Below are 12885 nucleotides of genomic sequence, written 5' to 3'. Positions count from 1 at the left end.
GCTTAGGCCTAGACCACGACGTATCAGCTTGTTTAGCCTGTGCTTCCTTCAACTGACGGACACTTAGACGTCGGTCGGAGTTTGAGTTTTTTGGCTCCGCTTTTGCATATAAAATGCCGTCGGAGACTCCGACTACACATTTAGCTAAAAAACGCAAGGAAAAGGACCAACACTCGCGGCCCGCGGTTTCGGCTGAAACCATGGTTAGGCCTACCGCGAGTGTCTCTGTTTCGGCTGAAACCGAGACCTCGGTTCTCCCTTCGGCCGAAAGCATGCCTCCGACTACCGAGGCCACACAGGCCCCGGCTGAGTCGGCTACAGAAATTCCTACTGAAGAAGCAGGCACACAAGATTTGTCCGACACCATTCCGTTGGACATCTCTACTCCTGCACGTGGGGCAGCTAGACCCCCTGCTTCTATGCCTATCAAGGCCTTCTCCAGGGCTAAAGCAGTTAAACTTTCCAAGGCCCTACCTATAAAAGCTCCCTCTCACAGACCTACCTCAAGTTCTCAGATTCTCAGCCTTGCTGAGGACCTTATTTCTCTGATCAGGGGATCCCAACCTCACCCAGACAGGGCCTTACAACCCCCTCCTGAAAAGAGGCCTAGGTCTGAACCCCCTGAACCTCTCTCCTCTGACTATTCCTCGGATGGTTCAGATTTATCTGACCATCAGGAAGGACCATACTCACCTTATGAGGATTCTGATGCAGAAGACTCCATTCCTTCTGCCTCCCCTCCAGAAGAATTTTCATTTGGGGAAACTCTACACTCAATGAGGGAACACTTCCAATGGCAGGGTCAGGATTTTTCTGATTCTAGGAAAAGGCTAAGGACTTTTTTACACTTACCACAACATAGGCCCTTAGCCATACCACCTGTACTATCAGTTGTTGATGATGCATACAATGATGCCAGTACTGCCCCTGATTCTCTTCCCCCGGCCCCTGCCAAACCTGACAGATACTACAGGGTCCCAGATTCTCACTTCCACTTGTATAAGGCCCATGCTGCAGACCCAGAAACCATTTCTCAGGGCCCTAAAGGTGTTGCAGCTGCCTCTGCCAAAAACCCCCTACCCTCTGAAAGAGAATCAAGAGCATTAGAAAGATGGGGTAAAAAGGTTTATACATCTGCTACTCTTTCTGCCAGGGCTTTAAACTGTCAATTTCACATGATACAGTACCAGGAATTTTTGTTAGATCAGATGAATAAAAAGCTTTCCTCTCCTGAACCTTTAGACCGTAAGTCCCTTCAGGATTTGGTACACAACTCTCAGCAGGTCAGTAATGATGCACTGGAGGCTTCATTTAGATCAGCTATGACTGGAGCAGTGATTCGAAGGCATGCCTGGCTAAAAGAACAATCCTTGTCAGACCATGTTAAGTCTAAACTCCTAGATGCCCCTATGGAGAAACAAAGTTTATTTGGCTCCCCTGCACAGGAGGTTCTAAAGAAAGTGGAAGAAAAAGCAAAATCTGTCCAAACAGTCAAGGATTTTCTGCAGGTCCAACCTCCGAGGTTCAGCAGAAATTGGCCTAAAAAGAATTGGTCCTTTCCAGACACCTCCACAGCACAGAGGCGCAGAAATAGACGCCCAAGAGGCAGAGGTCAATCAAGGGGTGCCTACAGGGGTCGTCAGTGGCAACCTGCCACCCAGAGAAGTGCCGCCACAGCTGCGACTGCAACCACTTCCACAGGACAGACACAATGACTTGGCTCTGATTCCGCCTACCAGGGAACAACTGGAAGCACCCTTGGGCGGAAAGCTAGCTTTATTTTCAAAAAACTGGCATTGCATTACAGGAGACAAATGGACTTTGCAAACAATACACAAAGGCTACAGGTTTCACTTCCACACTGTACCAAAAAAGAGAGGAATGCCAAACCTTCCACCAAGCCAGAAATCAGAGGCTCTAAAACAAATCATCAGCTTACTAAGGATGAGAGCAATAGAAAAGGTACCATCTATGGAACAAGGCCAAGGATTTTACTCCAGACTATTCCTTGTACCAAGAAAAGAAAATCAATGGAGGCCTATTCTCGACTTGTCCGCACTGAACACATATCTCATTGTTCCAAAATTCAAGATGCTGACCCTACAGCAACTTCTTCCCATGTTGGGCAAGGAGTCTTGGCTGGTGACTCTAGATCTCAAGGAGGCATACCTGCACGTCCCTATACGACCAGATTGCAGAAGACACCTCAGATTTCTTGCAGGATCAGAGCATTATCAATTCTCAGCATTGCCCTTTGGCTTATCTACTGCGCCCAGAGTATTCACGAAATGCCTGGCATCAGTAATTGCACATTGCAGGCTTCAGGGAATTCAAATCTACCCATACCTGGACGACTGCCTAATACAAGCGGACAACAAGACAAAAATAATAAAGGATTTGGCCTAGGTCATACAACTGCTGCAAGTCTTGGGATACACAGTCAACATACAAAAGTCAAGACTAGTGCCATCCCAAAGGATAACTTTTTTGGGTGCAGAACTGGACACAATAACTCAGATGGCTTTTCTCACAGAAGAAAAACAAAAGCAACTACCAGTCTACTTCATGGCATTAACAAGACAAACTCAGCTTACTGCAAGGAAAGTCCTGCAGGCCCTGGGTTACATGGCATCCTGCATAATCTTGATCCCACATGCCAGGCTGCATATGAGAAAATTACAATGGTACCTAAGGAATGTATGGTCTCAACACAGACACAGTCTAGAAGCCCTGATACCAATCATTCCATGCCTGAAAAAAGAATTCCTGTGGTGGGCTCAGGCCTGCCAGATCAACAGAGGATTGCCTTTCCACAAACCACATCCAAGGCAGACCATCACCACGGACGCCTCAGACCTAGGCTGGGGGGCACACATGGAAGACAAGTGTATCCGAGGCCTATGGTCCCAAGACCAGCTGAATCTACACATAAATCTAAAGGAGATGCTGGCAGTGAAGCATGCAGTCGAGGCATTCAAATCATTCCTCCAGCAAGGACACCTGCTGATAAGGACGGACAATACCACAGTCATGTGGTACATCAACAAACAGGGAGGCACACATTCATACCCTCTATGCCAGATGGCAGTGGACCTGTGGAACTTGGGCCTGAATCTCAACATCCAACTGCAGGCCAGATTCATACCAGGAAAAGAGAATTCACTAGCAGACAGCTTAAGCAGGACTACCACGGATGCTCACGAATGGATGCTGCATCCAGACATCTTCAAAACCATAACAAAGAAATGGGGAATGCCAGAGATAGACCTGTTCGCCTCCCCACTCAATCACCAACTGAAGAAATTCTACTCAAGAGTATACCACCCACAAGCCTGGAGGGTGGACTCCCTTTCTTTCAGCTGGAAGGCCCTGACAGTATATGTCTTTCCACCTCTCTCATTGATGTACAAAGTTCTACTGAAGATCAGAGAGGAACAGCCAAAGGTAATTCTGATAGCTCCAGATTGGCCAAGGCAGCATTGGTACCCGCTACTGAGAAGCATGTCTCGGACGAACTCATGGCCTCTACCTCTATGTCCTTTACTTCTAACGCAGAACAACTACAAGACCCTGCATCCAAACTTAAACACCCTGCAGCTAACTGCTTGGAAAATTGCATAAAACAAAACCAACCTGTTTTATCTCAGAGGGTTAAGGACATTATCCTGGAGGCTCGCAGACCCTCCACAAGGAAAACATATTCAGCCAAATGGAAGAGATTCCTCATTTGAAGTGCAGCAAAGGGAACAAATGTCACACTGGCAAACCTAGCACACATCCTAGAATACTTAGCAGAACTGTTCCACAATGGCCTGTCCTATTCTTCCATTAAGATTCATGCATCAGCAATTTCAGCAGAGTACAACATGGATCCTCATGTCTTCTCTCATCCTCTCCTCAGACAATTTTTGAGGGGGATCAAAAATGTAAAGCCTCCAAGGAAACCACCTCTGCCTGCATGGGATCTCAATTTTGTGCTAGAAAAATTAACACTTCCCCCTTTTGAACCAGCAGCAACAGCAGACTTACAGTTCTTATCTTGGAAAACTGCCTTCCTGCTAGCAATCACTTCAGCAAGAAGGGTATCCGAGTTACAGGCATTAATGGCAGTGCAGCCTTTCCTTATCTTTCACCAGGATAGAGTGTCTCTGAGAACCAATCCTACTTTTATGCCAAAGGTGGTATCCAGGGTATCCTTGAACCAAGCTATTCATTTACCTACATTCTTCCCTAACCCGCAGAACAGGGGGGAAAAACTACTACACACCTTGGATGTACACAGACAACTGCGCTACTATCTGGACAGAACTAAGGCCAGCAGACAGCAGAAAAACTGACCAGCTTCTGGTAGCATATGCAACAGGAGTGCAAGGAAAGCAATTTCAAAACAGACAGTCTCAAAATGGATAGGAAATTGCATTCGATTCTGCTATTCATTTCATGGAAAGACAACACCTGAAAATATCAGGCCTCACTCCACAAGAGCTACAGCCACCACTACAGCTTTCCTACGAGGAGTGGCTACCAAAGACATTTTAGAAGCTGCTACTTGGAGCTCCGTGCATACTGCCAAGCATTACAATCTTCCTTTATACTCCAGATCCCGAGCAGGTTTTGCAACTGCAGTTTTACAAGGGATCTTAACTACACCATCATTATCTTAGTGCCTCCTCCCCCAGTTTGGCTATGGTATTCTACCCATATGTTATGACTGCAGATGCATCCTTGAAGGACATAGTACAGTTTTGTACCTACCATAAATGTAGATGTCCGATAGGTATGCATCTGCAGTCAGGATTACCCACCCTCCTTCCCCTCTGTGGTATTCCTAGGGTACTTACCCCTCTCTTAGCTAGCTGGGGGAATCTATTATGGTGTATTTCTTTGTATGTATATATGTATATATACTTTTTGATTTCTACTGTTTGGAATTTTCTACTTTTATACAAATTTAGCCTTCCTAGAGGGCACCTGGCATCTGGGGCAAGAAACACTGAGGAAAATGGCGTTGGCTGATGCCTTTATACCCCGGGAGCTATGACGTCGGGTGAAGTGCAACATCAGCCGAGGCCAGACCCAGACTTTGGAATCCGGCCGACCAAAGGGCTGCCTGAGGCAGGACAACCCATATGTTATGACTGCAGATGCATACCTATCAGACATCTACATTTATAGTAGGTACAAAACTGTACTTTGTGGTACATAAACAAGCAAGGGGGATCTCATTCCTACCCCCTTTGCAGACTAGCCATGGATCTTTGGAACACAGCTCTAGCTTACAATCTGGACCTTCAAGCACAGTTTCTACCAGGGAAGCAAAACTTCTTGGAAGACGGTCTGAGCAGAAACCTTTCGGATCCACACGAATGGATGTTGGACTCCGAAATATTCAAGATGATTACAGCAGTCTGGGGATGTCCTCACATAGACCTCTGTGCATCCGACCTCAATCATCAACTACAAATTTTTTGCACCAGGACTTTCCACGATCAAGCTTGGAAAGTGGATGCTCTATCATTCAGTTGGAGAAACCTCTCGGAATATGCCTTTCCGCCTCTTCCTCTTCTTCCACGGGTATTACTAAAGTTCAAGCAAGACAAGCCCAAGATGATAATCTTGCTGGCCCTAAATTGGCCTCGACAGTTTTGGTACCCAACACTGAGAAACCTTTGTCTAGAGCCACCCTGGGTTTTACCACAGATTCCGAACCTTCTGTCCCAACACCAGGGTCAGATTCTACACTCCCATGTCAAAACTCTCAGCCTGGCGGCCTGGTTAATCCAGGATCTTTGATTCATTCTCCTACCCAAGCAGGTTATGGATGTCATTTTAGAAGCCAGGCGTCCTAGCACTAGAAAATCTTATGCAGGAAAATGGAAAAGATTTTGTTCCTGGATGCAGGCTCAGGATTCTGATCCTCTTATTCCTAACATTCCTCAGATTTTACTTTACCTGTCAGACCTCTTACATAAGGGTCTCTCTTTCTCTTCCATAAAGATACACGCCTCTGCTATTTCTGCTCAGACCCTCCTATCTTTTCCCACCAGCTCATGAGACAATTTTTCAGAGGAGCTAAGAACTTAAGGCCCCCTAGATCTCCTCCCATTCCTGCTTGGGATCTCAACTATGTTTTGGAAAAGCTCACCTTACCTCCTTTTGAGCCTGCAGCCTCATCTGACATCAAGGTTTTATCTTGGAAGACAGCCATCCTGTTAGCTCTGACCTCTGCCAGGAGAGTTTCGGAGTTGCAAGCTCTCATGGCTGTGGAACCTTATATTATTTTTCATCAAGACAGGGTGTCTTTAAGGACTAATCCTACTTTCATGCCTAAGGTGGTTTCCAAAGTGGCTTTAAATCAAACTATTCACTTGCCAACTTTTTTCCCCCACTCCTCAAAATAAAGGGGAAAGGATCTTACATTCCTTGGATGTACACAGACAACTATGTTTTTACCTGGACAGAACCAAGGACATCAGGAAATCAGAGCAATTGTTTGTTTCTTATGCTTCAAGTTCCCAAGGTAAAGCCATTTCAAAACAGACCATTTCTAAATGGATTGCTCATGGAATCAGATTTTGCTACTCACACCATGGGAAGCAAATCCCAGGGAGTATAAGGACTCACTCTACCAGAGCTGCTGCCACTTCAGCTGCTTTCCTCAGGGGAGTTCCTACCAAAGACATTTTGGAAGCTGCAACTTGGAGTTCAGTGCATACTTTTTCCAAGCACTACAATCTACCTTTCTACTCTAAGTCTAGGGCTGGCTTTGCTTCTGCAGTCTTGCAGGGCCTTATAGCCGCCCCCTCTACTTTATGACCACCTCCCTTTCTTTCTGCTTTGGGATTCTACCCTACAGTCATGACTGCAACAGTGAAACACTATGAACATAGTACAGTTGTGTACACTTACCATAAATGTAGATGTTCGAGTGTCTTCACTGTTGCAGTCTGGGTTTCCCTCCCTCCTGTCCCCCCTTATTTTTTCTTTTGTGTGGCTCCTTTTTTCACCATTCTTCTGAGGTGTATTTGCAAAGGGTATGGGACCTTACTCATTTTGGAACTTCTGACATCTGGGGCAAGAAAAACTGGAGAAGATGGCATCGGCTGTCAGCTTTGTACTCCTGGCGCTCTGACGTCAGGGAGCATGGCCAAACAGCCGACTCCGGACCCAGACTTTGGGATTCTGGCCGACCGAGGACTGCCTGCCGGCAGGGGAGAACCCTACAGTCATGACTGCAACAGTGAAGACACTCGAACATCTACATTTATGGTAAGTGTACACAACTGTACTTTTCCTTTTGGTACTGTTGTGATTTTGATCAGACGAAATCTCCTGCAGTCACTGAACATGTGAGTTTGTTTTGGCTCATGAGGCACTGTTAAACTGGAGGGGGTGAGTTCTGTTTCTTTTTCCTCCACCCTGTGCTGATCATCAATTCATTCTCTTATGGCCACCAGAGGCTTGCATGTAGTTTAACCACACTGTAGACGGACTGATTATAGCTATTGCTCCCTGTTCCAGTTCAGGCTTACTCTGGATGTCTGGAGTCCGTGAGATTAATGTCCTCACCTCCATTCTGATGTGCCTCATTTGCAGCCCCACCCTCTAGAGGCATGTGGTAGGAAACTATGAAACCTGTGTCTCTGTGGTGGCATGTTGCCTCATTTCTGAGCCCTCCATGTTCTGTCCAGGTGTGTATTCTTCTGTGTTCTCCAGTATATACTGACAGCACGAGGAAGGTGAACAGGTGCAACTCCTCCTTTCCTCTAACTCTTTTTCTCAGCCAGTCAAACTGATGTTGCCTGGGTCATAGGCAGGTTTACTTCCCTTTATGCTACAGATCCAGTCGAGTTTTAGTACTTGATTTCTTTCTCCAGCTTCTTGCCTTTACTTGTTCTTGTGATACCAGATTCTGATCCCAAAAGTTGCAGTCAAGAACTGAATTGTCTGGGCAGTCGTTTTTGTGTGTGTGCTCATCACTTAACTTAGAAGTCCATGAGTGGCAGTTGTCCTGTCAGTATTTTTAAAGGTTTGAAGTAATATTTTAGTTGTGTTATCCAGAGGAGCTGTATAATTCTTGTTTTGGTTCATTACAGAATAGGGAAAACTACATTCGCTCCTGCAAACTGCTTCCTGATGGACGTACCCTAATAGTTGGAGGAGAAGCAAGTACACTTACAATCTGGGATCTTGCCTCTCCAACGCCCAGGATTAAAGCTGAACTGACTTCCTCTGCACCTGCTTGTTATGCACTTGCAATCAGCCCAGATGCAAAAGTCTGCTTTTCTTGCTGCAGTGATGGTAACATCGCAGTGTGGGATCTGCACAATCAAACACTTGTTAGGTAAGGAGATCACGTGTTTGCTCTTCACATTTATACCTCCTCGGATTGAAGTCCATCCTGAACCAGAACATTGCAGTATGGTTTTATGAGTTGTAAATGGTTTGGAGATGATGGTGAAGTAGTCTTGGTGTACATTTTTATCTTAAGGACGTGCCTTGAAGATTGCATGCAGATAACTGTGGCATTTTTAGTATCATTTTACATTGTTTGTTGCTGTTTAGGTATTTCAAGAAGCTTCACCATACACGATGTATCTCAGCTGGTAGTAGTTTACGGGTGAGAGTTTGTACTAGTGTTGTAATACTATTATTTTATAGTGTTAGTATAACCTTATTAGTTTGTGGCACATGTAGGATAAATTGTTTAAAATTGTGTATGTGAAGGAAAACCTTTTTACCAGGTGGTACCTACTAGGTAGAAGTACCAGTCTCTTTCGAATGTGACTAGGGACTTTTTTCTGATTTAACAACTTGCACAAAACTGGACTGCATGCAGGTGGAACTGAATGAATTGATTGTAAGTTTGCAAGATGGAATTTGTTAGAAGCTGCGAGACATGACTTTCTGTGTTGTACACTGCAAGACCTGTGTGCAGCATGATAAGGTGTGTAAACTGTAACCTTTTGCATGACCAGTGGATGGAATGTGAAAATGTTTTGTTCAAGGTATGATGCATAAATAGAAATGAAACTAAATTCAGTTTTCTACACCTGGACAGCCACATGGTAATATTGTTTGCATGCAAGAGTAATATTTGTACATATTTGCATACCCACATCTGCAGCAATTTGAATAAATAAAATATAAGTGCTCAGCTGTTGTAGCCTTGTAAACAGAGCTGAGAATTTTGCAGCAGTTCCTATGTAAGGCATTCATGGGAAAGCTTCTGAGTATGCATATGCTAGAGACCCACAAGAACGTCAGACTCTCATGTTTTTGCCACAGTGATGCTAGTATATCAGCAAATAAGCGTATGAGAAGGTTTGAGGTTATAAGGGGATTGCTTTGCTGTTTGTTGTTTCCATTCTGAGTGTACCTGTTACCCAGTTAGCAGACAGTAAATAAAGGTCAAGTGAATGCCTCTTCACAGAAGAGCAGTGTGGTTTCGGAGGGAGTTATCACAGTAGTGTGTTGCACATTTGTGGGGAGGGAGTGGTTAATCGTCACATTACTACCATCAGCCCTTCTCAAGTGTCATCTGTTTTAGTGTCAGCTGCTTTAAAATTGATTTAGTACAGTGTTGTGTTTGTTTACTATTTTTGTGTTTGCATCAGGGAGCTATAAAGACATTCTGGCAAAGCCTTGTTTGGAAAAAGAGCTTGGTACACACAGTTCATAAAAAATAGTTTAATCTCCAGATGTGGTCACTGCGTCTTGGAGCAAAGGCACAGCTGAATGCAACAACATAATTTGTATAGTGCATATTATGTGCAAATTGCAGTTGGCATATGGTGCATAGTTCCAATGTACTAATTTTTTTTTTTATGTGTAACTTAGGTGGCTAAATTAGTGTATTCCAGTGTAGTAACTTTGTGTGTCTGTCTGTCTATCTTTGTGTGTGTCTGCTAATGAGATGGGAAAACCCACTTAGTCACATGCGAACTATGCACACTCCACACAGGCAGTAGTCAGTGGTCAAGATTTAACCCCAGACCATGAAGCTATAATGCACAATCCTTAATGCTGGGGAAATCATGCGTATTCCTCAGCAGGGAAAAACCTGAGTTGAAGCCAGCCATAGAAGTGTTACTGAGTGGAACAAGGCTGCAATAGGAAAAATATAAAAATAAGTTAAAGCAACTTACAGTTTACCCTTCTGGCGAAATGTAGAGTGATCTTAATAAAACTTTTTAAGGAATTCTGGTGGGAGTGGGCTAGCAAAGTCTATGGGAAACCTTAATTAAATAATAGCTGTATAGAAACAAGTGTCATGGTATGAAAATGGCTGACCGGAGGTAGTACAAGAAAGTATTTTCCAGTGTAGTTAGAGGGGAATATATAATTTGTTACTTCTAATGAAGTGGTGGGTTCAGACATTTGGAGTATTCAAGTGGGGTTTGCTGCAGATATTGAATAAATTGATATAGTCTGTTCTTTCATTGGGGTAGTATTTTGCCCACTAATCAGGGTGTATTGTGATTCAAGCCATCCTTATCTGATGGTAACACTTTGAATTTCATTGTATTTGCTTTAAAGGCCTGTCACCTATGTAGAAAGCACAGTAGACTTTCAAAGCACTGTAGACTACACAGGCGTTTTTTCTTATTCAAAATGATTCATTTATTTATTTTTTTTTATTGCAGACAATTCCAGGGACACACAGATGGTGCAAGTTGTATAGATATCTCTCACGATGGGACCAAGTTGTGGACAGGTGGTCTGGACAATACTGTGCGTTCTTGGGACCTGCGAGAAGGCAGACAGTTACAGCAACATGACTTTGCTTCTCAGGTACAAAAACAAGCATATCTTGTATGTCCATATCCAAGTAAAGCAGCTATTACCATTTCCCCATGGCTTTAAACTGTTACTCCCCCCTCACTGTACACACTGCAACACTGTCCTACAGTTTTCAGTTAGCAAGTATTGGCTAATTTACAATATTGGGTTTAGGAATTCACATTTGCTAAAATGGTGGTAGTAGTATTTAATAGCTAGGTATGTGGGCTCTCTCTAAGCTGCTCTAGATTAGTTTTGGGTTCTTTTAAACAATTTTTTATTTCAAAGGTAAACAGATGAAGTATGTGTACTTACCTTAGATTTAGCCTGTAGTTTAAAATTGTTTTCCCACTTTTCTGACTCCCTTTTTCTCCTCTTCTGCAGATCTTCTCTTTGGGCTACTGTCCAACTGGTGAGTGGTTGGCGGTGGGAATGGAGAGTAGTAATGTGGAAGTGCTTCATCATACCAAGCCTGATAAATACCAACTTCACTTGCACGAAAGCTGCGTCCTTTCATTAAAATTTGCCTATTGTGGTAGGTTAAATGATGTACTTCCATAAACAGTCTGTTATATTAAACTGTATTTTTTTGTTTTAGAGATCAGTGCTATTAAAGCTGAAAGATTTTATTTAACTCCACTAACTTCACTGAGGAAACTGTTGGAAGGTGATTTGGTGGCATGAAATATATAGCATTACATAACTAAATTCTGTCTGTGAATTTTTACTAGTTTACCAGAGGCTTGGTTTAGTACAAGTCAGACTAGAGGAGTGTTTCTTGATAGTGTTCGGAAATGGAGAGCCACATTCTTCATCAGTTTATTTACTTTTATTTGACACATCTGTGGTGATCTGTCTCCAGTGTGTGTGTGTGTGTGTGTGTGTGTGTGTGTGTGTGTGTGTGTGTGCACGTGCTACAGTCTGCCGTAAAAGGCAGTGGTGTCCTTTACTCTGACCAACCTACACACCTAGGGCTGTACTTGAGGGTGAGGCCAAAGACTGTAACTTTTTTATATTTATCTGTTTGCACATCTGGGACAGCATGCCCAAGTTAGACATATATGTGGCATAATTTAATAACAACTAGCACACAGAAAATTAGGGGAACACTTGGCTGTGACACTTCATTTTACAAACGACCACCAGGATGTTATCGGCCTCTCATTCTCTCTCCATTTTTTTTTAATACTTGTGCCATTTTCATATAATAATAATAATAATGCATTTCAGATTTCTTCAGTTTTTTCAGAATAATTTCTTTAAAGGGGTGTCAGACTGTGACACATTAAAGGAGTTAACAAACGGTTTAGTACTTGCTCCACTAGAAAATGACATGGTATGTTTTGTCTGTTGCACCTTATGACTGCTTTTTTGTTGTTGAGGCATTTAATCCCTGATGACATGAAGTGTTGCATGAAAACTACTGAGCCTTATGATTTTTTCTTCTTCCATATTGTTTTCTTTGCTCTGTTATTGCTGCAGCTGAGTAAAGGTGCACACATTCCTTCACCTGTTACGTCTGATGGTGGCCACTGTAATGTTATGCAGATGAGGATGCATTAGTGCCACCAAGCTGTGGAGTGCGGACCATGCCACCAATCTTAGTGTGGAATTTATCCTCCGTGATGCTGCACCTGCTGGTGTGCCAGATCACAGATGCTTTGCTGTGAATTAGGAAGTTCACCTGTCTCCTCCCTAGTACAGGAAAATACGAGCACATATAAAAAAAGGCAGTGCACACAAACCTGTTTGAGCTGTGACCTCTTCCTTACAATCCAAGCTCTGGAAAGGGAACTGAGACCACAGGTTCTTCTGTCTGTACTTAGTCACATTGTGTATGTTTAAAACATGGCTGTAGTACTTCCAGTGCAAAGAGGCAGTGCCAGTCTGGCAATGGACCATGGAAGGCAGCATCTCTGTCACAGTAATTCACATTCAACAGGAAATTACCATGATGTTGAATTCTTTAATGGCATTTCAGCCTTCTGCTGGCGCTGAGGATCAGGAAGACCCGAGTGATCCTGACTTCAGGAGTGGTGCACCTCTTTAAGTGATCCATCCACCAATTTGGAGAATGTGGTCCTTTCCTGTTTTTCAGTACAA

The 12885-nt window shown here is 43.6% G+C and overlaps 1 protein-coding gene across 14 annotated transcripts in view; it reads left to right on the top strand.

Annotated features, from left to right (window-relative positions):
* TLE3 (TLE family member 3, transcriptional corepressor) overlaps positions 1–12885 on the top strand; it is a 230508-nt gene that overhangs the window by 198797 nt on the left and 18826 nt on the right. For all 14 annotated transcript variants that reach the window (XM_044077689.1, XM_044077688.1, XM_044077680.1 and 11 more), the window contains 3 exons: positions 8097–8344; positions 10647–10794; positions 11167–11317. In XM_044077689.1, coding sequence (XP_043933624.1) covers positions 8097–8344; positions 10647–10794; positions 11167–11317 — 547 coding nt within the window. The remainder of the gene's footprint in view (positions 1–8096; positions 8345–10646; positions 10795–11166; positions 11318–12885) is intronic.

Source organism: Protopterus annectens, chromosome 7.part0 (genome assembly GCF_019279795.1).
Source record: "Protopterus annectens isolate FY-2018-M chromosome 7.part0, PAN1.0, whole genome shotgun sequence".
Lineage (NCBI taxonomy): Eukaryota > Metazoa > Chordata > Ceratodontiformes > Protopteridae > Protopterus > Protopterus annectens.
This window is presented reverse-complemented; position numbering and strand designations above follow the sequence as displayed.